At 38.2% G+C, this 26,450-nt stretch overlaps 1 protein-coding gene across 1 annotated transcript in view; it reads right to left on the reverse strand.

Annotated features, from left to right (window-relative positions):
- Positions 1-26,450, reverse strand: part of TTC6 (tetratricopeptide repeat domain 6) — a 190,463-nt gene that overhangs the window by 13,223 nt on the left and 150,790 nt on the right. Inside the window, 10 exon segments of the mRNA XM_046649970.1 lie at positions 582-792; positions 8,254-8,327; positions 13,719-13,838; positions 16,899-17,012; positions 18,291-18,431; positions 19,266-19,415; positions 20,896-21,030; positions 23,941-24,101; positions 24,530-24,606; positions 25,547-25,629. Of these exon segments, the coding sequence (XP_046505926.1) occupies positions 582-792; positions 8,254-8,327; positions 13,719-13,838; positions 16,899-17,012; positions 18,291-18,431; positions 19,266-19,415; positions 20,896-21,030; positions 23,941-24,101; positions 24,530-24,606; positions 25,547-25,629 (1,266 nt within the window).

The raw sequence follows: 26,450 nt of genomic DNA on the forward strand, positions 1-26,450 counted from the left end.
CACGCTTGCATCTTGCTGGGAGGACAAATGCTGGTTGGTCTCCTGCCCTCCCAGTGTGTTCTAATTCACTGCCTTTTGGGAAGATGAGCTGAATTCAGAAGTCCCTATACAGTGCTTGTCTGACCCATCACATGGCTGGAGTCCACTTCAAAACTTTCATACATTGTTTATTCTCTCTAGCTTTTCACTAATTCGACAGGACAAAACCTAGGGAGCGCAGGTGAAGCTAGTGAAACAAAGGTTAGCCAGATTCTTGTATGTGAAACTCATCAGGCAAATTCAACAGTTGTCTGTAAGAGTCAGGGGGAAGGAAGGAGGGGTTCAGGCATTAAGGAAACAGGTTCCAAGATCCTCATCTCACTACACAGCAGGGCCCCAGGCCTGCTCCCCAGGGAGGCTCCTGTACCCAGGAATGAGACCCCTGCTTCCCGCTGCTGCTCTGGATACTCACAGCAGGGGAAAGGTCAAGTGTTCATAACCAAAGGGATAACACTACCCCCATCGCCAGTGAGGGCCAAATCCATTCTCTCTCTTGTCCAAAAGGTGCTTTCACGGCCCAAAATCAAACTATATAATATTACCTGCAAGTTATAGCCTAAACTAATTCTGGCTTTTGTGTACGCTGGATTGAAATGCAACACTTTCAGGAAGTCCTTCTGTGCTTGTTTGGTGGCTTCATCACGGCCATACTCCATGTAAGAATTTCCCCGTCCAACGTAAGCATCCAGAAAATGTGGATTAATTTTAAGAGCCCAAGTGAAGAAATCGACAGCTTCTTCAAATTCTTTATTCCTGAAAATACATGAGAATATCGATGCTTTCGGGTGAGTTTTCTAAGTGCTTTCCTGTAGATAACTTTTTCATAAAGATTTGCATTGACCCTAATAAAAAACCTTTCCTTTTTCTTGTCCATCATAGGAAGGAAGTATGTAAGTCCATGTGACGTAAGGAAGTCTGATAGGGTCTCTGAAGATTTTAGTAAAAGGGGAGAGGAGGGTAAGAGCCGTTTTTATAGCAGAATATGCTGGGATGATAGTCTGGAGTTCTTTTTTCAGAATTACAAAAGTCTGAATGGCAATCCTGAACCAGTTTTTTACAGCTATCAGTGGCCAATGTAGAAAAACATGTGCTCTTATTGACAAAATACACTACTTAAATCAGACTAAAATAAATTTATTGATGTGTATTTAATATTGCCCTATGCAATGAAAGGAGCCAAATTTTCCTTACATGGAAGTCCTTACTTCAGATTTCTGTGAAAGCAGGCCCTTTCTTTGTGGAGAGGAGGGAGAAAAAGAAGTAAGATGCATTTTATTTATTAACTTGTGAATACATGCAACTAAATGATAACTCTGCCTCTCCCCTAATGACTCTCTTGTGGTGGGGTGAGGGCTGTTGAAGAGATCAAACATTCGTCCCTGGGCAGAGAGTTGCATTTCCATCTCACATGCTTATTTAACAATTATAGTTAATCTCAATTAACATGGAGAAAGTCGAGACATTTTTTAAAAAACAGAATGCAGGAGCTAACATCGAGAAACTTGCCAGGTACTGTGCTAAGTGCTACGTAATATGCTGTTCCACTGAATCCTTCCAACGACTCTAAGCTAGCTGTAATTTTCTACATTTTATAGATTAAAAGAAAATGGCTCAGAAAAGTCTGCACATAGTAAAGAATATAGTAAAGAGCATGCTAAGGTTGCACAGAGTAAATGTCTGGGATTCAAACTCCGGTAAACCCTCCTCCAAACACCGTGCTTTTCCGCACGGTCATCTCTACGGCACCTTCCTCCCTTTAACGACACCTGCAGCTGGCGCACGAGCGCTGGCATCTCAGCAGAGAGGCCGGAGGAAGGCTCGGAGTCAGACCTAATCCTGAACATGCAAGTTAATACTGAGCTTTCTAGGCTGTCACAAGGACCCAATGCGAGCATCTGAAAGACACGTAGCACAGAGACCTGCACCCAGTAAAGATGATTATCTTCCTTCCATTCCTTTCATTCCTTCTCCAGAAGATTTCAAAATCTAACAAGATGCATCACTTCTTCGCCAATTTTTCTTTTACAAAACACATGGAACCCAAGATAACTGTTCTAGAAACTATCACTTCCTGGCTATTACCCAGCAGTATCTCTTGAAATACGTTTCCCAAACTTCAGCCCCTCCTTCGTGGCAGTATCATTTACTGAACATTTTTCTTTAAGTCAAATCACTGTTTTATTTAACTAAATCTGTTTTAAGAGACAACTTAATTTCAATACCATAAATAAAAATCAGTGCCTCATGCCATAAATAGAAGGCAGTCACAAAAATAAATAAATTTTGGAGCTGGATACTGTAGTCTGCAGAACACTGAACCTGAGGGCTGCCCCATCTATCACCGTGTTGGAAAGATGTTTAAGACTAGCTCTTAGCTAAGGCTTTCTCCTTGATGTATTCAGAAGGTTTGTGAAGGAATTCAGTTTGAAACTGAAAAGCAATTAAGTTTCTCACGATGTAACTTAGTGTTTTTTAATGCTGTCAAGTGAGAGAGAGGAAGGATTAACTAACGATCATGGAACAACTGACAACTGGCATTCACAAAGAAATAAAGTTGGATTCTCACCTTACTCTTTACAAATTCCGGATGGATCCAAAAATTTTTTTTTTTTTTTTTTTTTTTTTGGTGAGGAAGATTGGCCCTGAGCTAACATCTGTTACCAATCCTCCTCTTTTTTGCTTGAGGAAGATTGTTGCTGAGCTAACATTTGTGCCAATCTTCCTCAATTTTGTATGTGGGACACTGCCACAGCAAGGCTTGATGAGTGGTATGCAGGTCTATGCCCGGGATCCAAACCTCCAAACCCCAGGCCGATAAAGCCAAGTGAGTGAACTTAACCACTATGCCACTGGGCCGGCCCCGCAAAATTTTAATGTAAAAAATAAAACCATAAAAGTATCAGAAGAAAACATGCGTTTATGGGGGGAGAAGGCCTTGATTTTTACAGAGTCAAATGTATCAATATTTTCCTTTATGCCTTCTGGAGTTCATGATTAATTTGACTTAAAGCAAAAGTAAGAAATCCTGTAGGTTTAAAAAAGGAGTTACACCACAAACAAAACCAAACGCAAAGGACAACTGAGGAAGCACCACATAAGGGAGAATGACTAAGTTCCCAGCTTTGGGAAGAGGCCATGCAAATCAGTAGGAAGGAATGACAAGTGGCCCAACCAAACAGGACATTTTCCAGGAAGGAAGGAAAGGTCACATAGTCAGCAAGTACAGTAGTCCCCCCTTATCTGAGGTTTCATTTTCCATGGTTTCAGTTACCTGTGGTCATTAGCAGTCCAAAAATATTAAATGGAAAACTCCAGAAATAATTCATAAGTTTAAAATATATATATATTTTTTAATGCTTGTGCACACCATGAAAAATAATTGAGGTACTCATGATATTTGCTCCATATTTTGGCAAACACTGCTCAAAAGTGGGGCATCAAGTGCTCTCATCACACAGGAATCAACAGGAAAGCTTGGCTTCCAACGTCCCAGACAGGCGAAGGTTAACATTCACATACATGAGCTAGGTGGTAACTTCTGTGTTCTCTCTGTGGATTCTCACTAAGAAAACAGAAGCTCACTTCCCTCAAGTAGTTTACGAGACAATTGTGCTTCTCTCCTGATAACTGGCACCATTTCAGAAGTAAAAGTTCACTGAATATTGGGTCGCAATGCCTGTAGCTGCCTTCTCACTGTATTACAGAAATAATGCTAACATAGACAACAAACTCTTATCAAGAATAATTAAACAGGCCAAAGCAATGCTGGGAAAAAAGAACAAAGCTGGAGCTATCACACTCCCTGATTTCAAAATACACTACAAAGTTACAGTAACCAAAACAGCATGGGACTGACAGAAAAACGGACACATGCATTAATGGAACAGAATTGAAACCCCAGAAATAAACCCACACATCTATGGACAGCTCCCCTTTGGCAAAGGAGCCAAGAACATACAATGGAGAAAGGAAAGTCTCTTTGATAACCCTTGTTGGGAAAACTGGACAGCCACATGCAAAAGAATAAGAGTAGACCATTATCTTACACTATCCACAAAAAATTTAACTCAAAATGAATCAAAGACTTGAATGTAAGATCTGAAACCATAAAACTCCCTTAGGAAAATATACGCAGTACACTCTTCGACATCAGTCTTAGCAGGATTGTTTTGAATATCGTGTCTCCCCAGGCAAGGGAAACAAAAGAAAAAATAAACAAATGGGACTACATCAAACTAAAAAGCTTCTGCACAGCTTTTTTGGAAAAAAAGCTGGATAGAAAAGATGGAAAGGAAGTCATCCACAAAAGAAAAAGACAAGCCATCAACTGGGGAAAAATATTTCTAAATCATATATCTGATAAGGGGTTAATATCCAAAATACATAAATATATAAAGAACTTATACAACTTAACAACATAAAAACAAACAACCTGATCAAAACATGGGCAGAGGATACAAACAGACATTTTTCCAAAGAAGATATTCAGATGGTCAACAGGCACATGAAAAGATACTCAACATCACTAATTGTTAGGAAAATGAAAATCAAAATTACAATGAGATATCACCTCACATCCATCAGAATGGCTATAATTAATAAGACAGGAAATAACAAGTGTTGCAGAGGATGTGGAGAAAAAGGAACCCTTATACCCTGCTGGTGGGAATGCAAATTGGCACAGCCATTATGGAAAACAGTATGGAAATTTCTCAAAAAATTAAAAGTAGAAAAACCATATGATCCAACTATCCCACTTCTGGGTATTTATCCAAAGAACATGAAAACACTAATTCGAAAAGATATATGCATCCCTATGCTCATCGCAGCATTATACACAATAGCCAAGACTTGGAAGCAACCTAACTGCCCACAAAAGGATGAATGGATAAAGAAGATATGGTCTATATATATATACAGTAGAATACTACTCAGCCATAAAAAAGATGAAATCTTGCCATCTGCAACAACATGGATGGACCTTGAGGGTATTATGCTAAGCAAAATAAGTCAGACAGAGAAAGACAATTACTGTATGACTTCACTCATACGTGGAAGATAAACAAACACACACATAGATAAGAAGGACAGATTTGTGGTTACCAGAGGGGGACAGGGTGGGGAAAGGGTGAAAGGAGTAAAAAGGCATGTGTGTATGGCTACAGATGGCAACTAGACTTTTGGTGGTGAACAGGACGCAGTCCATACAGAAGCCAAATATAATGATGCATGTCTGAAATTTGTATAATGTCATAAACCAACATCACTTCAATAAAAAGAAATAATAATTAGACTAGTAATTCTGTATAAAATGCATTTATTTGATGTTTTGTTGTGCTCAGGATTTCTATCTATGAGTAGTGAATTATTTACTTACGATGCATACCTATGGTGACCATGTAAACCTAAATTTCCATGGCAGTCCCAGTTCTCGCATTTTTCCCATAAATCATTGAAATGCTCTTAGTATACTGACATCCAAATTGCATTAGATACACTGAAACCTCTTGCCCATAGGGAAATTAAAAATCCTTTGTGAGTACATATGCCAATATACAGTTTATAAAATATAATCTCACCCTTTGTATAGACTAACCAATTTAAAAAGAAAAAAAATGAGCCAATGAATTGAAGCTATTTTTCTATACCTATCTAGTTATCAGCACTAATGTTTAATGAGCTAGTCTGTTCAGAGTAAGTGAATAATCATTAAACCTTAAATCTGGAAAGGGACCTTGAAAGCCACCTTGCAAGCTCTTCAAAGCTGATAATGACTGAAAATGAAGACGTGTGTATCACAAACTATCCTATAGGCTGAGGCTCTTGTTAATAATCACATGGTGCTTGGACAGTGGAAAAACATGGCAGAATATCTGTGTTGTATCTGGATACATGTTCACGGAGATAAATTGTTAAGCATCAACTCCACAAATATAAAAGTCTATCAAAATAGTTTTTCTAAAATAAAATGTGTTTGTATAAATCTAAAATAACGTAATCACTGACGGAAAGGGTGTGGTTCTCATTTCAGTGTCCGTTAACTCCACATCGTGTGCTGAGCCCGCAGGTGAGGCCACAGGCACAAAGGCCCACCGCATTTTCCACATTAACCACATACGCGACCAGATGTGCTCTACCGAGTTGTACAAATAAATCATAAATACCTCCCAAAACTAAAGAATGTAGCTTGCAGAGTCAAAGATTCAAAAGTATTTTATGCAAATGTAAGAATAGTAAAATAAACGTGCTGAAGTAAAAAGTGGGGTATATGTAACTGAGTCATCAGGCTCTCCTCTGTGACATATTTTAAATCTGAAGGTGGCTTTCTCAAAGATCTAAAATTTAACTCTAGCAGAACACTCTCAATGACCAAACTGGGCAACAAGCGGGATATTCAGCCTAAGGAATGTTGTCTCCTAGCAACCACAAGAGTGAGAACCAGAGATACACAAAGGCATCCTTCAAAAGTCTGCAACCCCATGAGTTCAAAGATCAAAGTCCTAAAATTTAAAGATTCCTTCTTTTAAAAGAATTTTCCAAATGGGAAAATCTTTACTTTCTCCACTCTAAGACGCCAATAGCAAATCTCAAAACTTACAGACCACGCTGCTGCGGTGTAAGCACATTACAGTTTACCTTGAAAAGCAAAAATATTTTCCTGAAATACATATAAGCAATCCCTGAACATTCCTTACTGTTAAATTCAGATTTAAACTCTACTTTTATTAAAGGACAATAGAGATTCCAGTTGGCTGATGGAAGTTGGTTATTTGGAATTGCAAAGCAGTATCAGCTTAAGGAGGCTCTGCCATATATACCCAGTGATTACATTTCATAAAAGAGACCGGAAACCGGCACACAGAGAAATTTACTGACTCTAATAGCTGCTAAACACAGGACCGAGGTTGAGAGAAATTCTGGAATCTGTTTTCAGTTTTAAGAGAATGCAATGACCTCAGACATTTTCGGTCTGCACTCACCCACCAAAACAAACACATTAGTCATCATTATTGCATCTCTTTTTAAGAATGACGGTGACATAAAGACATGGATTGTACACAGGTTGCTGGTTTAAAATGGACAGTGGTGTGACTAGGTTTTGCTGTCTGTGCAAAATTAAAGGTCCGAGGGCAGTTTAGGCCTTAAAACCCAAAGACAACTTCACAAATTCCAGTTATTATATTACTATGTTCATAAAATTAAAAAATCTAACTGTCGTAGGGAAATATAGCTGTACTATCTATGCCTTAAAACAGGGAAAAAAGAATGTCAATTTCCTAAATAATTCAAGCGATGTCCTATTGTCTAAATTGGATACTCACACAGCCTAGTCTCCCGTCCTAATTTCCTCCTCCAATTAACCGCTATTGCTCCTCTCACGAAAACTAGTGCTGTAAAATATCACTTAACCAAATACATTTTATCCCACATTAAAACCATCACATGCTGGATCTCTGTGCTTTTAAAGGTAAAATGACCAGAAATTAATATTTAGATGTCAGATGTACATGCAGAAATATAAACATTACCGTTATCCAAATGAATCTCCCGTACTCTAATCTCATCTCAGAGCAACTTTTAAACTGGTCACCTTCAGTGCCCAGCCTTACGTAACTGTCCTTTCTCCCTTCTACAACTTACCTATTTTTACAGTAATCCCCAAAACAGGTAATAATGTTTTAAGTAATATGTCTTTGTAGATTTTTGTGTACTATGTAGATATTTACTGGCATTGTTTTAAATGGTTTTAGCTTTAGAATATCTTCTAAAGACAAAATTTTCTCGGAAATAAAGTATTTTTTGAGACCACCCTCTCTTCCAGGAAACAAACTTTTTAAAAGTTAGTTCCACTTTATGAACAAAATAAATTACTTGATTTTATTTGTGTATATTTCAAGCTATGTGTGATTTTATTCTGTATATTACCAAGGTCCTTTCCCAGTCAGTGGCCTTGAATCAGATGGACACCGCAGTGCCGGGATGCAGATGTTTACGAGCTGACTTGGCTAAAACAGTTTATTAGAAGATAGAAGGGTGCTGATGACACACTTGGGTGTGCCCCCACTCCTATACAGGGATTCTTTCTGTTTCTCCCCATGGTTTTGTACTCTGTCACTTCCACAGCATTTTCCTCTGTTTTTCCTGTTCTTCTATGATAATTGTCAATTTGACGGTCCCGCTTGCTTTCACTTGAACATAAACTGCACTCCGTACCTGTGATGGCATATGGCAGTGGCTTGACAAAGGCTCACACTAGTCTTGCTTATCAGTGCAGCTTGCTTGAAATCCTGAAACAGTTTTATAAACTTTTGTTAATTTTGCAACATTATCTTTGGTGCTTTCTTAAACTTCCTTCTAACTTTGAGTCTGCCATGAATATACTTAACACAAGCATTAAAACATACATGTTCCTAAAACTTTATTTTTTCCCTTTAGTATCACATCCAGTAAGAATGGATGGATCAGAGGAAACCCATAACTGGAAACTCACGCAGAATTGTGTGCTACTGGTCTCCACTTTTCCTGAGGTTTTGCCTGCTATGTGCAACAAGGTACTTCATTTAATTTCTTTTTATTGTTTTTTTTTTCCAATCACCACCACCACCGGAGACTTCCCTATCCAGATGGAAATGGAAATTCACCTGGAGAGAACCTTTGGCGTGATATGACTAGAGGACAAATAGGTACCCTGGACCCAGGGAAAGGGCATAACTGGGCCTTTCGAGTGGATTAGCTAAGGCTGCTCCAACAATTGGAATCCATGCTTCCCAGGAAAAGTCCATCATTTTGTCCAGGGATCCCAGAGACCTCCTAAGACGGAGTAATGGAAAGAAACTCTGATCCCCAGATTTAAAGTTAGGGAGGTCACCTGGGATGGACTCGAACGCCCCTGGGGAAGAGGTTACTTAAGAGTATTAAAAGTGCTAAGTCTGCAAGAGTTCTTGCCTCTGTGGCTCTGAACACTGTCCTCTGTTAGGCACCAGAGACACACAGTCCGAAGCTCATAAGCTTTTCAAAGCCCTACAAAAATATTTGGAAACCTGAAGCAAAATAAGAACATCACTAGGCTGAAATTAATACAATATTTAAATAAATATCTACATATCAAAATGTCATGTCAACTGCAATGGTTCTGCTTTTTCCCAGAAGACAGCTTCGGCAGGAATATTCAGGGGTCATTTTGGCTGTAACCTCACTTGACCAAGCTAAACAGGGGGGAGCACTGTAACCTCCTCTGCAGGGGCAAAGGAAATCCCTCCAGACGCCCTTCCTGGAGGCTGGGACATTGGCACTCTACAGCCTTAAAGGGCAAGTGGCAGAGTTCTGCTTTCTACCCAACTGGAGAGGAGCTGACCATGAGAGCCAGTCTCCCTTTCCCTCTCCCAACCTCCTCCTTCCCCTCCTTGCTCCTTCCACAGACCTTCCCAGTTCTATCAGAGGGAGGAAGCTGGCTTTTTACGGGGTAGAACGAGTTTTCTGCAAATACTAGGGGTGGCCGAAGGAATAGTGGGGTCAAACTGAGAGCTCTGGCATCCTATGGAGGAGGAAAGTGTCAGTCACAAACCGATCTGTGAACGTGGACTCCCCACTTAGATTCCTGAAGCATATATTGATACTAAATGCAAATATTTGGAAGAAAATAAGAAACTTATTGCCTAATAAATATAATCTAATCAAACATGCTACCAGATAACTCCTTTAAGAGGATTGTTTAGCTAAAATGGAAGCAAACCGACGAGTATACGTGAGATTTATGACAAACGTTCCCATTAATTTCGGGAGTTGCGAGGAGTGATCACTAACTTAAAGGCCAAGAATTCAAGCTTAGTTTTGTCATCAGATACTTACAAAAGTCAACTTGTCTCTACACACATAGTCATTACTATACCACATGGTAATTAAGCCTTAATTATCAACAATAGACATAAATGATGACGATTAGCACTACTTAGAATAAAGCTAACCATAATTTTTATGATTTTTCTCTTCTGCATTAATTTTTCTCTAATATGAGGATCATAAATAACCACACAATGTCGCTCATATACAAAGCAAATTCCCTCCGCTGTCATTTCCTCAGCTGATGAGTTTACTTGTGAGGACCTCAACCACACTGTCTGCCTTTCTGTGTCAGAGCGTGGGCCCTTGACAGCATTGCTTCCCATCGCCTCAGGAAACTCGTTCCATCATATTCCTGCTGTCTTCTGTGTCTTGTCTCACTGCCCGAACTAAGATGCCTTCCCTCAACCCTCCCTGCCTGCAAACCACACATGGCCATGTCTTTCTAGTGCCTGTCACCACCAATCTCGCGGAAAGCATGGTTAACACGCACTGTCTCCAAGTGCCCAAATTCCATCAACTTCTTATTCTTGTTTAATAAGGCCAGCTTTATTTTGTAATTTGTAAACTGCCTCTAAAGAAAATATTTCTTCTTATTATTATTAAAGTTTAACTCATATATATGGTGTATATGTTCTAATAAAAGAAAATGTTTCTTCTTATTATTATTAAAGTTTAACTCATATATATGGTGTATATGTTCTAATAAAACGAGAAAACTTACAGTGCTTAGAGTGATCCCTGCTCCACCTTTTCTTTCTCCCGAGTCCCACTCCCCAAACGCAATTGCTTTTACATCTTCTTGTTATTTCTTCTGCTATTTACCTTCAAATTTCTAAATAACATGAGTATTATATTATGTTTAACTTCCAACATAGGAGAGCGTTTAGCTATCTAACACCATCACTCGACACACTTCCCCTCTTCCCACCATCCCTGCATATCTATGACAATTTGTTTGTTTTAGTTTCTGTTTTACCTTCCTCAAGGACAGGATCCTTGGCTACCCATTCATATTTAAGTTTGAGGCATTAAAATCTGGAAAGGTAGTTTTGAGCACCTGAACAGCTCTTCTCCACTATCTTTGACCTTGTGGAATTACATCTTTTTTATTCCTTTACTATCTTCCGGGTAGTTTTCCAAGAGGACAAAGAGATAAACAAATGTTCTCAATCCAACGAGCTTAACCATTAATTTTGTGACCAACGCCAGTCTAAATGCTGCACTCTGCTTCCTAGTCAAGGTGTTCCTATGAAGGTCAGACAGCTGTCACTTAAGACACGAACTAAGATGTTTTCAGCTCGCAGCCTACTTGACCTCTCTGTTAATCAATCATTCCCACTAAAAAGTTTTCCGTGGGCGAGTTTGAAGACCCTGCCCTCTCTTGGTTCTTCCTTTAGCTCTCTTACTATTCAGTCTTAGATTCCTTCATTAGTTCCTCCTCAGCTTGCATCTTTTTTTGTTCAATTTTTCAAATTAATTTTTTTACTTTACATAGAGAAAATTTCATTTTTTGGCTTTTAATTAGTGTTTGTAGGGCATATGTTTTTCCAGCCTTTTACTTTTACCTCTCTACATCACTATATTTAAAGCGCATTTCTTGTAGCCAGAATATAGTTGGGGCTTTTTAAAAATCCCAATCTGACATTCTCATTATCTTAATTGGCATATTTTGACCATTTCATTAAATGTAACTACTGATATGGTTGGATTTAGGTCTACCATTTGTTTATTTATTTTCTGCTGGTCTCCTCTGTTTTCTGCAGCTTTGTTTTCCCTTCCCAGATTTATTTTGGATTATTGTAAAATTTTTTGTTCCATTTTAATTAATCCACCATCTTTTTGACTGAAGAAGGCACATTTGAGCAGGCATCTGAAATGAAAGGAGGACATGAGCCACACACAGATCAGTAGGAAGAGTGTTCTATGCATAGGGGATAGCTCGTGTGAGGACCCTGCGGCAGGAAGGAAGCCTGGCATTTCCGAGCAATAGCAAAGGGGCAGAGTGGAGTGACCTGAGAGGAGAAAAGAAGAACGTTTGATGGTGAAGTCAGATCAGTGAGCAGGAGTCAGATCACGTAGGGTCGTGATTGGCCACAGTCAAGAGCTCAGATTTTATTCTAAGAGTGATGGAAAGTCACTGGAGGGTTCTGAGCAGAGGAATGACTTGATCTGCTCTGTGTTTTGGAGAGGGCTCTGGCTGCTGTGTGGAGAACAGCATGTAGAGGGACAAAAGCAGAGGCCAGCGAGGAAGCTCCTGCTGTCGTCCAGGGAAGAGGTGGTGGAGGCTTGAACTAGGAGAACAGTCGTGGCGAAAACGAGAAATGACTGAATTCAGAATGTGCTTTGAGGGTAGAGCTGACTGGACTTGCTCATGAGTTAGATGTGAGGCGTGAGCAAAGAGAGGGCTCAAGAATGATTCCCGTTAGACCATGAGCTCCTCGAGGACTGGAAATCTGGCATATTTATCTTCACATCTTCAGTGCCAGTACCTTGCCTTGTCTGAAAGAACACAGGATTTGGAATCAAGTGAGACCTGAGTTCCAATATTGCCAGTACTTTCTGGCTGAAAGACTATTTAACCTCTTTTGAATGTCAGCATCCTCTTCTATAAGTTACAATCATAAATCACGCAGCATTGTTGAGAATATGGTAGGTAGCAACTGTGCAACAAATAGAGTTAATGTTGTTGTGAAGGACTCAGGAAGTACTTACTTGGTAGATAACACAGGTCTCACATTTAGCTCTCCAGCGGCTGAGGTCCTTTGTTCCCAGTCCCCATTTCCTCCCTTTCTCCACCCCAACACCGGTGCCCAGAGTGCCATAGCTTTCTTGCCTACTCCAAACAAAGTCCTTTAGCCCCCCTAGCAGAGGAAATTCCCAATGGTGTATCTCAAAATCAAAACCTAAAGAAGTGCAACTCTTGAAATTACATTTCAGCAGAGTGCAAACTGCCTAGAATAAAGTTTCTCAGGCACTCCTTAATAATAAGTCATTCTGTAGGGCAGAATTGCAAAAGAGGACTCCAGAAGCAGAAAATTCATACATGCCATCTTTGAAGGTGAAGAAAATAGGAAACACTCCATGACATAATGTTCTGCTGTGGCTCCTCAGAAACAACGAAGCCCAGCTACCATTATTTCACTGCAAACTTCAAATTGCTATTTAATTTTTGTCTTGTATTTCTTAACCTTAATTCCAAAGTTAACTTTAAAAAGACAATACAAATAAGATAAAATTAAATGAGAATGCAAATTTTGCTTAATTATTCTATAAAGAAATACTTTTTAAGCCACATGTTTCTTTTTGATATATTGCAGATGCTGTCTTCTACTGCAATTCTGAGTGCCCGTTCCTACTAACTTAAAAATCTATTCTGAGGAGCCTATTGTGAGCAGCTATTTTCTGCCCTGTGCAAAAAAAAATACATTTATTTTGATATATTTTTAATGAGTAATGAGGAAAATTGTGAATGAGAAAGACCACCGGCCAGCAAAGTAAACGATACATAAATTGATTTATTTGCCAAATAATAGAATTTTGTGTGTAAACAAGATACTCCCTTGGGGAGGTATAGTCTTGATATTTCATCAAATCAGACACATTTATTTTTTTTTTTTACATATTGGCTATTTATCTGTAATCAAAACAGTAAAAATACACATTTTTTGCAAAGATTCTAGTAGTCGTTCAAAGTATTTCGATACAATTCTTGCTGAAGTTGAGTTATTGCTCATTAATATTGACATTTGATATCGAGAAAAACTTGCTCACTATTTTCAGCAGTGAACCTGCAAAATCAGGTGGGTTCATTTTTACAAGGAAACAGGAAGTATTACCTCTAACGCGAAACTGTACTGCTCGAGCTCTACGTAGATGAGTCCACGATTAATGAAGGTATTTAATGTCACCGTTTCTCCAGCATCAAGAAGCAGCACAATTCCATAATCCGTTAATGCCTAAAAATAAAATAATCACTGACAACCTAGATTCAACCCCTTATAGCCTTACTGTATTGGCCATAGACAAATGTGTTTATGCCCAAACTAGGACCTCATAGCTAGTTCTTTAATTTGACTTCTAACTTATGGCCAAAAATCATCATTTGTTACCTTTCAGGCATCCCCTTAACTAAACATTATGGATACTGCCGCGTTCTATTAAGTGGCGCGGACGGTGACTGCGCTTGCGCCTCACGTGTTATTTGTGACTCCTCCTAAGTATTTTCATTGTCTGTGGGTGGGAAGAGGGGACGTGACAACTTCCTCCACTCAGCGGTTTCACCAAATGACTGTCGACATTAACACAGAGCACTTGTTACATTTTGAAATTTAATTTCTTTTTAGTGTTTTACTGTTTTCCTCACTGAAACCTGAGTTCTACGGCGGCAGAGCCTGCCCGTTTTGTGCTCCACTGGAGAGCCAGTCACGAGCACCGGGCCTGCGCATAACAGGCGGTCCGTAACCTTTTGTTCAGTGAATAGATCGTGAATAGATGAAAATGAATCTTAGCAAAACTAACAAATAAGCTCTTGCTTGAAAATTACTTCAAAATATTTTGATAGGTATACTTGTTTTTTTTTAAGCCATTAGTCTAAGCTGAGAATGAATCAACGAAGAGGATCTTTCTCTATTATTCTCAGCTTTTTTCTTCCTTCAGTGAATAAACAAGTTTTTACTGGTCATCTACTCTGCACCAAGTACTAGGAGCACCCCGAATCTGAGTTGGAGCTGAATCTCTTAACTGGTTTTCCCACTGAACATTTTGTCCAAAAATGCCACATGGTTTCATCAGAAAAGGGCCAAATCTTACATGCCTATAACTCATGATAACTGAAAACGCAAATAAAGAGTATTTTACTGTACGCTCATTGGTCCTGCTCTAGTGTTTCATGATTAGGCACTCAAGTGTCTAAAAGAATTGTACAATTAAAGATCCTATAACGTACACTGTGGCCTAACTATCAATAAACATTGCCAGGGCTGCGAAAATAACTCATAATACCTGTAAAAACAGAACAAAACTAGGATTTGGGTACTTTTTGTTTCACAGAATCACAGAATGTAAAACCTCTAAGATGCTTTAAAGATCCACTAAGCAGCTGAATAGTGACACAAGAGGAAACAGAAGCCAGGAAATGAGACTCCATGAAGGTCAGCGAGCAGGATTTCTTCATGCCTCTGCTGTTATTACTAGCTTTTCAGTCTTGGGAAAGTTACTTAACACTAAGCCTCAATTTCCTCATCGGCAAAATTGGGATATTAACAACTCATCATACTGTTGTAAAGGTCCACTTAAAGATATTTAGATGGTATGTTGGTAAAACATTCAGCCCCAGTGCCTATCACACAATAGCCCTAAGTAAGTGGCAATTGTTATTGTTTTTATTAATATAGGGTGGTAAGAATCAGAATTCACCTTTTCTTAATTTTTGTGAAGCCAGATCTTGGAAGAACGCCTAGGTTCCTTTTCTGCAGAAAGTTACTTGGGTTCTCAGTCTAATGATGGCAGGAATGCTGAGAAACAGGTGGAAGTAGATAAACAGGGAGGAGGCGACACTGTTAAATGGCATCCGGTCCCCATGCTGGATGTCGGTTGGTTTTACAAAGTCACCTACAGACTGTTAACTAGAAGCAAACCAACCTGTGAACACCAATACACTCTCTACGCCCTGTGTGAAGTGGATGCGTTTCTAACCTCTCCCTACTTCCGTTTCCTCATCTGTAAAATGAGTTGTTTGGATGAAATGCGTTGAGTACGCAGCAGCTCTGAAATAGTAATACAGAATTATTCTACTCAGGTCTCTAACTAGAGAGGTAGTTGAGGTAGTTTTTCATTTTCCTTATTCATAGAGCACTGGCTCTGTTACATATCAGAGATAACAAAAATGGGAGTTCCCTGCCCCCACCAGCCCATTGTTTGCGGCCTCCAGTTACCCAGAAAAGGCAGGAGTGGGTGTGGGGAGGGAGTGGTCAAAGACACCTGCTGAGCAGGTTACTCTGATAAACGGTCCTTTAATTAGCTCCTAGAATCTTAACAACTCCTTTGTTAAAAACTAGTTATTCATTTGTCAGCATTTCTGGAGGAAACCTGATAGTCTGGTTACTAGGAATTCTACATCCTCTTAGGCAGAAACAGTGTTTCTCAACTTCTCTTCCATAGCAAATAAATGTCTAAATCTCTGAATGTCTTAAACAGACTGAACTGTGCCAGTTTCAAGGAGACCGAGGGAGTGCGTCCACACGGAAAGCGGGGACACGGTGTGCTGTTTGAAAGGAAGGCTTCATTGACTCCACGTGGACAGAAACGAGGAGGGGAGGCAAGTGGACAGCTGAGAAAGAGAGCAGGCCAGGGCACTGGGACCACGGGGCAACTGGCCAGTGAGCAGTCTTGACTGGAAAAGGACCAAACCATCATGGGGAGGGGAGAGAGGGGCGAGATTAGCAAATAAAAAAGAGGCTTGCACAGGGAGAAGCTGGACGAGGACAAATAGAGAAAAAGGTGTGCTGCGGCCGTCCGTTAGGGCTTCGAGATGCACAGGCAATCCTGGTCCCTGGTCCTGGAGGTGGAAACCATCATTCAAACACCCTGCTGTGTCTGTGGTCTGAGCACTGTACAAAAAATACCTCAATAAACTGTTCGAGCTCATGTTGAGATTTTGCTGGGGATCACTGCTGAAAAATTCTGCAGGAGTGGGTATCAGCAGGAACGTTTACTCAAATGAGAATTATGTCATCTACTTTTATTTATATATGCCTCCAAATATTCCTATAAGCATTGCAAAATTAATTTTTCATTTGACATTGCAGGCATTGTTTAAGAAAATTTAGTGAGCACTAACAAAGAAATTAAGTATTCTTTGAAATGGTTCTTTGGTTTCTCAAGTTTTTTGTGTGTCTGTAATTCCACAGGGGTTATTTTTCAAAACTATAACAGAAATAGTAAGAAAATACTTTACACATGCTTTACAAGTGTTTACAAATGCTTGAACGTGTTATTTACCAAAACGGTCATCTTACCATTTGAAGTTCACCTATCCTGGTGTAACATAACGCTCTGTTATAAAATGCTACATAACTGTTCTTGTCCATGTTGATGGCTGTAGTTAAATCTGTAATCGCTAGCTTGTAAGTCTACAAAGAAAAAAATAATTACGTGAGAAAGGTTAATGAGGGACTGAAATTCAAATGTAAAATAAATTCTTGATTCTCAGAGAGTTTTTGCCCACTCATTTAACCATTCTGTGTATCATCCATGAAATTAAGATAATCAAGCTAATTCTTCAGAGTTAATTAAGATCTCTTGGTAGGAATTACTATTAGAGTTTCTCTTACCTGTAAATAAAATTCAATATATAAACAGCTTTAATTTCGACGATTGTATCATTGCCAATGTTGCTGTACAGCAAGGAGAAAATTATACGTGCTATTGGTAATGGAGCAGCAAGCCACATTCACCCAGCACACATTCACCAGCGCTTACTTGCTTCTGTCACTCGTCCTGTCACATCATATAATCGTCATGTTTTCTACCCACGTTCTCCTCTGCTTCCTCTCTGATGCTCCTCTGATACCCTAGATCATCCATTTCTATAGATAGTAATTTTCATGGAATTAACATGTAATGCAAGGACTTACCTTTGCTTTAAGGTATTATTTGCAAAATATTTCATATGAAATAGCTACAAAGAAAGGTCAGAAAAGAAAAGTAGAGAGAAACAAAGTATTCCAGGAAGTATCAGATATCAATGGTGCTCCTCACACCCTTGGATCCAGTCAGTTCTGTTTAGGAATCAATCATAAACTCAAGCAATGATTTTGTTCTCAGTGTGTATAACCGTATTATTTAAAATAGTAAAGAATTTAAAAGAACTCAAATGTCCAACAATAAGGTAGTTAAAAATAAACTATGGTGAATATTATGCAGTCATTAAAACTGGTATCTTCAAATATTAAGTGTGAGAAGCAAGGCACGACAGAAATTATTTAAGTAGCATAACCCCAATTTTGGAAAATACGTATCATATATTCTTAGAAGGAAAAAAAAAGACTGAATGCAAATGCACCAAAATGCTCTCAGGAATTGTCATTTGAGGGTGGCATGTGATTTTAATCTTCTTCTTTATTCCCCTCTGTATTTTCCAGATTCCCTACAATGAATATATACTACTTTCTTAATAGAAATAAATTGTGTTATTTAAAATGTACATGTCAAAAATAAATATCACTATGTTGTGAGAAACTATGCGCTGAAATCCCTTGCAATGCGACAGTGCCAAGCAGCGTCTGTAGCTCAGCCATTCACACCCTGGTGATTCCCCTCAGAGAGAAGAAAAGGAAGGGAGTCCCCACTTGGCATCTGAGCACCTGCCCACTCACAGACTTCAGGAAACAGGCAGGACGTCGCCCCACCTTGTTGTAGTATTTCAGAACTCCTCGGGAGATATAGGCACGCACGCTCTGGGGATAAATCCTGATGGCTTCGTTACAGTTCAAGATTGCTTTGGAGTATCTGCCTTTCAAACCATAGAAGGCTACTCGGCTTAAATATGCCTTTTCAGAGAGAGAGAGGAGGGAAGCAGGAAAGGATGTTTTAGTAAAAGCATCAATTCTACCAAAATACATGGTAGTCTGAACAGATCTATGCCACCCAAAGACGGTTTAAAATACAGTCTTTTTTTCCACTCTCTTTTATTAGAAAAAATTTCAAACATACAGAATAATTGAAAGAATAGTACAGTGAAGGTCCATATGCCTACCACCTGGATCTAGTCATTATTAACATTTGGCAATATTTGCTGTATCTATTTTTTTCTGAACTATTTGAAAATAAGTTGTAGACATCACCATACCTCACACCAGGTTTTCCAGTATGCATCCCCTGTGAATAAGACATTCTCCTACACAACCACACTACCACTACATAGCTAAGAGAATTAACTGTATTTCCCTAAAATCATCTAATATTTAGTCCATGTTCAACTTTCATAGACTTTTAAAATTGGGATCCAATCAAGCTTCACCCATTGAATTTTGTGTTGTCTCCACAGTCTCTTATAAGGCAGGAATAAACGTGTTAGCAAAACAAGAAATAAATAAATCAATAACGGTATATAAAATTATAATTACTAATAGGTTCATTAAAATATTAACAATATTTTAGATATATCACAATTCATAAAGCACTTTTACATATGTTAATATCCCTGCTGGAAATAATATTTTTAGTTCAAGGGGAAATACAGATATATGGATTATCATAGTTAGCTGAAAAGTAGGTATAAGTAATCAATTATCTCTAACTAATAACAGTGACATATAAAGGATGTAACAGCTGTAGCAAATTGAACTCACTCTCCAAATCACTGCAACTGTTCATTTAGATACCTGGTAATGTTTGGGATCGAGGGTAATTGCACGATTAAAATCCAGAATCGAGTTATCCTTGTGGAGTTTTACCTTACAAAGCCCACGTTGATAAAAGCATTCTGCAAAATCAGGATTTGCTTTCACAGCTTTAGTAAACGAATCTAAAGCCTAGAAGAGTATATTGTTAAAAAGTAAATCATTTAGTGAGTAGGGCATATTCATTTAAAATGTTAATAAATTACCGTATATAACTATTGTTGCAAAGTTTTCACTCATTTTTGGTCATTTTAAATACGTTTCTCCCAGTGACACTTGTAGAGCAAAGAAAAGTTATATTTATGCACAAATCAGGGTTATTATTAAAAATTTACAAGTCCTCTTACTCCCAGACTAATGTCTATATAATCCATGTTGTTAGATTACAATACTTTTGGAGGTGTAATTTTAATTGTTGTTCTTCATATTGTATTTCTTCAAAGAAATCGCAACCAGCATATTTATTTTCCATGAGAGTCTAAGCACCATAGCAGGTACTATGAAATTTCAGAACAACAGAACTCGAGAATTTTTCCCAACATTGTAAAGCAAAACTGGGTTTGCTCTGTTCATCTAAAAGGGCTAAAAACATGAAAAGATTTGTAATTAATCTTATATTTATTGGAATTTCTTAATGGAACAACTAATCAAATGTAACTCTTTTTTTTCCTCTGATGAGGAAGATTGGCCCTTAGTTAACATCTTTTGCCAATCTTCTTCTTTTTGCTTGAGGAAAATTGGCCCTCAGCTAACATTTGTGCCAACCTTCCTCTAATTTGTATGTGGGACGCTGCCACAGCATGGCTTGATGAGCAATATGTGGGTCTGCAGGCAGGATCCAAACCCCATGAACCCTGGGCCACTGAAGTGGAGCATGAGAACCCAACCACTCCACCACCAGGCCAGCCCCTCTTTTTTCAAGGCTATGGAGATGCAAGTGTTGGAACCTTTCCACCTCTAGACTCTAGGACTATAAGGACTGGAATGGTGTGTGTGTGTGTGTGTGTGCGTGTGTGTGTGTGTAGAGATGGCACTGTGGAATACTCAACATGAGCCATTGGAAAATATCAGTTATTTTACATATTTATCATACCATCCACAATTTTGAAGTGGAGAATTGTGTAAGATAGCCTAATATTGGATAAATACATGGCAATTGAATCAAGCGGTTTTCAATGGATCTGGCCATCTTAATAATTAATTTCAATCTGATTTGAATTGTTCAGTTGTCAATAGGAGAACTCAGTGTCCTAATCATTTTCCGTTTATTCTACGTTACATTGAATGACTCAGTTTAAAGTACTTACAATTTAATAAGTAAATTCATATTAATGTGATGGAATTATTTTGCTATAATAATTTCCTACAGTTAGATTTATTGTTTAGGTAGGAAATACGTATTAGTGTTTAGAATGTTGTTAACAAACAAGCATCGAATAAAATGTGTTGAATAAATAAAACAACGTAGTAGATATTGCAGTGTGCAGATTGACTGTAATAAGCCAAGCTTTGCAAGAAGCTTGGGTCTAGTCATTCACTGTATAGAAAAAGACCTGAATACAAGCAATTTCTAAAATCACAAATAACCTATGTTCTTAAATAGAAAAAATACCATTTGTAAGTTGCCTTCGTCCATGTAACAAAGACCCAAGTTATACAGACAGTCTGCTGAAGCCGCTACGGCATTTGGTCCTTTATCTGAATGAGAAAAAACTTCCAACGCCTTTTTAAGCATTCTCATGGCTTCCTATAATGGTTAAAAAAAAAAGGGGGGGAAGAGAATGTTTCTTTTTCATATTTATTTAACACGGCAGCCTTATATGTTGAAAGGAATCCTGAGCACGCAGCCCGACTCTCATTTCTCATGAGGGCACAGGCACAGATCTTGTGAGGGCACCGGGAGACGGGGACCCGGATGTGGAGTCTGGCCGCAGCGAGTCGCACAGCGGGGCCCACCCTACAAGATAGTACCTAAGCAGGCTTACACAGGTGGACCTCTGGAACTGTAATTTCTAAATTCTAAAGGCTATTTTCTTATAGTCTTAAATCAGACAAATTTATAGACTCGTTTATGACCAATTTCCTAGTAATTTCCTGAAGGGAACACTGGGCAGCTATTAGTAAAAGATCTTCAATGACAACGTCTGATGGGGTTTTAATCAACCTTTATTGTCCTGCTGTGCTCCTAATGGGATTCCACTGACACTAGAAGATAAACTAACATCAAAAGTCACCCATTTAGGGGCCGCCCGGTGGCCGAGTGGTTAAGTTCGCATGCTCCGCTTTGGCAGCCCAGGGTTTTGCCAGTTCTGATGCCGGGCGCGGACAGGGCACCGCTGGTCAGGCCACGTTGAGGCAGCGTCCCACATGCCACAACTAGAAGGACCTGCAACTAAGATATACAACTATGGGGGCGGGGGTGGGGGGGCGTTGGGGAGATAAAGCAGGGGGGGGAAGATGTCTCTTCATAAAAAAAAAAAAAAAGTCACCCATTTAGACTACTTAGTCAAAACAGTTGAAACTCATTAATAAAAAAAAATTCAATTTTCCAGATAGAAATGTCTTTTCATAATTAATCAATGTATATATCTATATGGAAATACAAATACTTGTGACTCTTTAGCCCATTTTCTTAATCATATCAAATTGCTAGAGAAAGAATGCGATTTAGCCTGGATATGTTGTGTCCTCTGTGCATTTACTCCGCATGTTTACAGCCCACCTCAGCACCCATCCTTCCATCCTCACTCTCAGCACATGACCTTGCCATAAAAAAAACCATCACCTTCTCACTTTTCCTTTTTACCTTTCAATGGGTCTCTGTCTTCCTCCATTTCCATCTTTTTCTCTCCTGTCTTTAAATGGTCCCCTTTCTTCTCCTGTTCAGAGCTAACTCCTCAAGCTCTGTCCTTCACCCCAGCTCCTTCTGCCTCCCTGAGCACAACCTGTTACTTCCTTCCTTTTTTGGCTCTCTGTCCCTGTGCTGAAGTCCATAAAGTCTTCTGTCTCATTTAAAGTAAAATGAACACATCTTCACTTCCTCCTCTAGGGGATCTCCCACCTCCCTCTCAGGAGGGTCTGGAGGGTCTTCAGGTAAGGCAGGTATACATTCTGAAAACAGTACTGTGGCTGCTGTGTAGATAAAGGCTTGGAAGAGTGCAATATTGTTCTGGACTAGGATAACGACCACAGCAACAGAGAAAGGAAGTGGATTTGAGAGACATTTAGAAAGTAGAACCAAGAGAACATCACTACTGATTGGGTGGAAGGGGACAATCAAAGGAGACCCCAAGTTTCTAGCAGAGCAACGGGGGCACGGGGGAAGATTAAGGTAAATATAAGAGTATTCTTAGAAGGAATGCACTATCAGAAAGGTGTCAGTTCTCCCTAAAATAATCTAGGGATTCAATACAATTCAATCACAATTCCAATAGGGTTTTTAATGGATCCTGACAAGCTGAATTTAAAATGTATATGGAAGAGTAAAGGCCCAAGACGAATCAGGAATTTCCTGGAGAAGAATATGGTGCAGGGACTTGCTCTACAAGATACCAAGAACCACGATAAAGCCAGAGTAATTAAGACATGGTGCCACTGGGCCATGGATAGAAAAATTGACCAAAGGAACAGGATAGAGTGCCCACAATCAGATCCACACATACATGAAAACTTATGGTATGATAGATGTGACACTTCAAATCTTTGGGTTGAGGAGAACATTTCAATAAATGATGCTGGAACATCTGAATATCCATATGGGAAGAATTGAAATTTTATTGTCACACTCCAAAAAAACCAATTTAAAATAGAGCAAGTTCTTAAATGGAAAAAGTAAAACTTTAAAACCTTTAGAAAAAAATATGGAGAATATCTTTATGACCTTGGCTAGGGAAGGGCTTCTTAAACAAGAATTTTTTTTAAATTTTATGACAATAAAACAAAATGAGATATATTTGACTACATTAAAATTAAGAACCTCTGTTCATCAAAAGACACCATAAAGAACATTAAAAGACCAGCCACAAATTGCAAGAAGATACATGGCACACACATAACCCACCAAGGATTAATGTACAGAATTTATTTTTTTAATGCCTAAAATTGATAAGAAGAAAACAAATAAAAATGTGTACGGGAAATTTATAGAACAGGAAATATGAGTGGCTAACAAACATATAAAAATATGTACTCAAACTGAGACATGTGAATTAAGACCACGATGACACATCAGTTTTTACCCACCAAACTGACAAAAATAAAGTCTGACAACACCAATTATTGTAGAGGATCCAGATCAATAGGAACACTCACACACTGCAAGTGGGAGAATAAATTGGTGCAACCCAATGGAACAATGCGTCATTCTGTTGAAAATTCAAATTCACATTCTCTACATACCAGCAATTCTACTCCTAGGAATCTATCCTGGAAAACTACTCTCCATGTAAACAAAAGACATGAAAAAGAATATTTATAGCAGCCCTACTCTCAAGAAGAAAAAATAAATAAAAGGAAACAACCCAAATGTTAATTAACAGAAAAATCAATCAATAAATGTTATAATTTAGTTTTGTAAAAAAAAAATGTAAGCAGTGATTCTAACACAAAATAAAATTTCCATTAAGTGGCTTAGTAAATGTTACTCAAGACTTCTCACCTTTCTTCTCTTGGCCTTCATTTGGGTTTTTGCTAAGAGAGTGTACATGGTGATATCCGGCCTGTTCAAGATGAGCCCATCCAAGACCTGGATGGCCTTGTCGTGGTTCTCACAAAACGAATAAACGAGCGCTTGCTGTATAGGGCTCAACTTAATGAGACCTAGAAGGAAAGGAAACTCTATCAATACCTTTGCCAAGGATCTAGGATTTAGAATAGAATTATTTTAAGGAAGTCAAGGAATTCAATAATCTATATTTATAGTATGAATTAACAAAGCAATATGACACTAAAATCTATTTGCTATCAACAGATAATAAGACTTCCCAATTACAAACAAAAAAAGTCAAAATGTAAGCCTGGTGTTTCTGATAATAATCCCCCTCACAAAATTCACTGTGTTATGGAGCATTTTACTAACTGATTATGTACATGTGCAACTGAAATTTTACAGTTTCAGAATCTAACTTTGAATTTCAAGTGACCCCTTAACCTCATCTGTACACAGCTATCACAACAAGTATCAAAGTTTTAAAGAGGTATTACTTTTTAAACTAAGACAATTATACTTTTGCATTAATTATATTTACCTTTGTTCATTTCTGCTACTTGATAAATAGTGAACTTGGCAAGATCATAGCATTTCATCATAAGGAGATATTGTCCTCTGGAAGAAATAATACTTTTTAATTCTAAGTAGTTAAAAGTAATTTTTCTAAAATAAAGTTTCCTATAACCAGTTACTTAAAATTTTACAATTATAGTACATTCATTCATACTTACGTATGTATGATATAAACAATGTGAAAATTATATGCATTTTGTAGAGTATAAATAGACCAATTAGCATGGAGATGTGATCAGAAAACAATTTAGGAAATGTGAAGCTGAAAGGAAAATACTAAAATCTTTTTGCAATGATCTGTATTTAAAATGTTTTACTCTGTTGCTGAGAAATTATTAAAAGATAAACATAGTTCAAGGAACATAACAGGGGGAAGTATTCACCTAAATTGATAACATATGACTCAAGAGTTAAAAGACAAAGCAAGCCCTTCTCAGACAGCATTGTTCCAGTGCATTTTTCCATGTCTGTGAGTCTGTTTCTCATGTTAGAGACTAGAACGTTTTTGGGTAGTGATAACTCATAACTCGCAATGGGTTCCTTTACAGCAAGCTAGACTGCATTTGAAACACAATTCAATGTGTCATTTTTCTTTCACTGAATTAGCTGAGGTTTGTGTTTGATACCTCTGTGGACACAGTCAAACAACTGTTCAAAACATGTTACCTTACTTTCATGAGCTATGTGATAGCTATATAACCAGTAGTCTAAAACAGCCACAAAGAACTGAAAAACGAATCCGTTGTGTTTTGATACATGGATAGAGCAAAAGGAAAGACCTGGTTATCTTATATTATAAATTATCTTAAAGTTTAACAAAAACAATCACTACATCTAACTTGATGGTTGGGAGATGGCCATTGCTGGGAGATTAAATATAAAATGAGGAGACTGGAAAGACCGAGAGAGAACTAAAGATCCCAACAGCTAGCTCAGAGGCTGAGTTATCCAAGGAGAATTCTATCTATTTCTATGCTCATACCTGATTATGTATAATTGGATTCCATCTGGGTGAAGGTGGATCGCACGAGATAACTCTCTTACTGCCTTTTTCAGTTTATGCAGCTGTTGAGTGATAAACAGAAACTTAACTCATAATAACACTGCTTGCTTCCTTTCTGAGGTTTATCCCCTCCCATCTTTCAATACAGAAATTTTGCAGGAATATCTCCTAATACACATGCTTTTCTTAAGAATCATCAGAGCAAATGGAATTCAGAGAAGTTAAAAAAAAAAAGTTGGCGATGCAAAGTCTTTCGGTTTTTTAAAACCATTTATCTTTAATTTTGAAGAATAATTACATATACCCACATATATATTATTTTATGTAAATGTGATTATATCATACATTCTAGTTTGTTTTCCTTTTTTGTTTAGCTTTTCAGTTTTTCTCTCTCGACCATAACACCTTTTTCACCAAACTTTATCCAGGTTAATAAACTAGCAAAGGAGGGTAAAATAAAAAGGAAACAATTCCACTTAAAAATAAAGAAAGTAAAACAAGCTTGCACTTAAATTAATAAGTAAATGAATGAATAAAACAAATACAGGATTGATGAAAAAACAGATCTGTTTAAAACCAATATATAATGAAAAGTAAACATTGATTCTTTCCTTAACACTGTCACAGAAGTACAATCTGGATTTGTACAAATTTGGGAACAAAAATCTATTATCATTCGGGATATTACAAAAGGAGGACTACTCAGATCCCAGCAAAATGAACCTGGGGCAACAAGGACTCCTCTTCGTATGCTGACATGGTGACACAAAGAGGAGAAGGCACGAAACTAATGGGTGCAAGGAAGTAGGCAGTGTCTGTTGAAATGGTACAAACTGTTTAGAGAAAATAGTGGATGAAGTCAAAAGACAGAACCCAAAAGGAG

Source organism: Equus quagga, chromosome 2 (genome assembly GCF_021613505.1).
Source record: "Equus quagga isolate Etosha38 chromosome 2, UCLA_HA_Equagga_1.0, whole genome shotgun sequence".
NCBI lineage: Eukaryota > Metazoa > Chordata > Mammalia > Perissodactyla > Equidae > Equus > Equus quagga.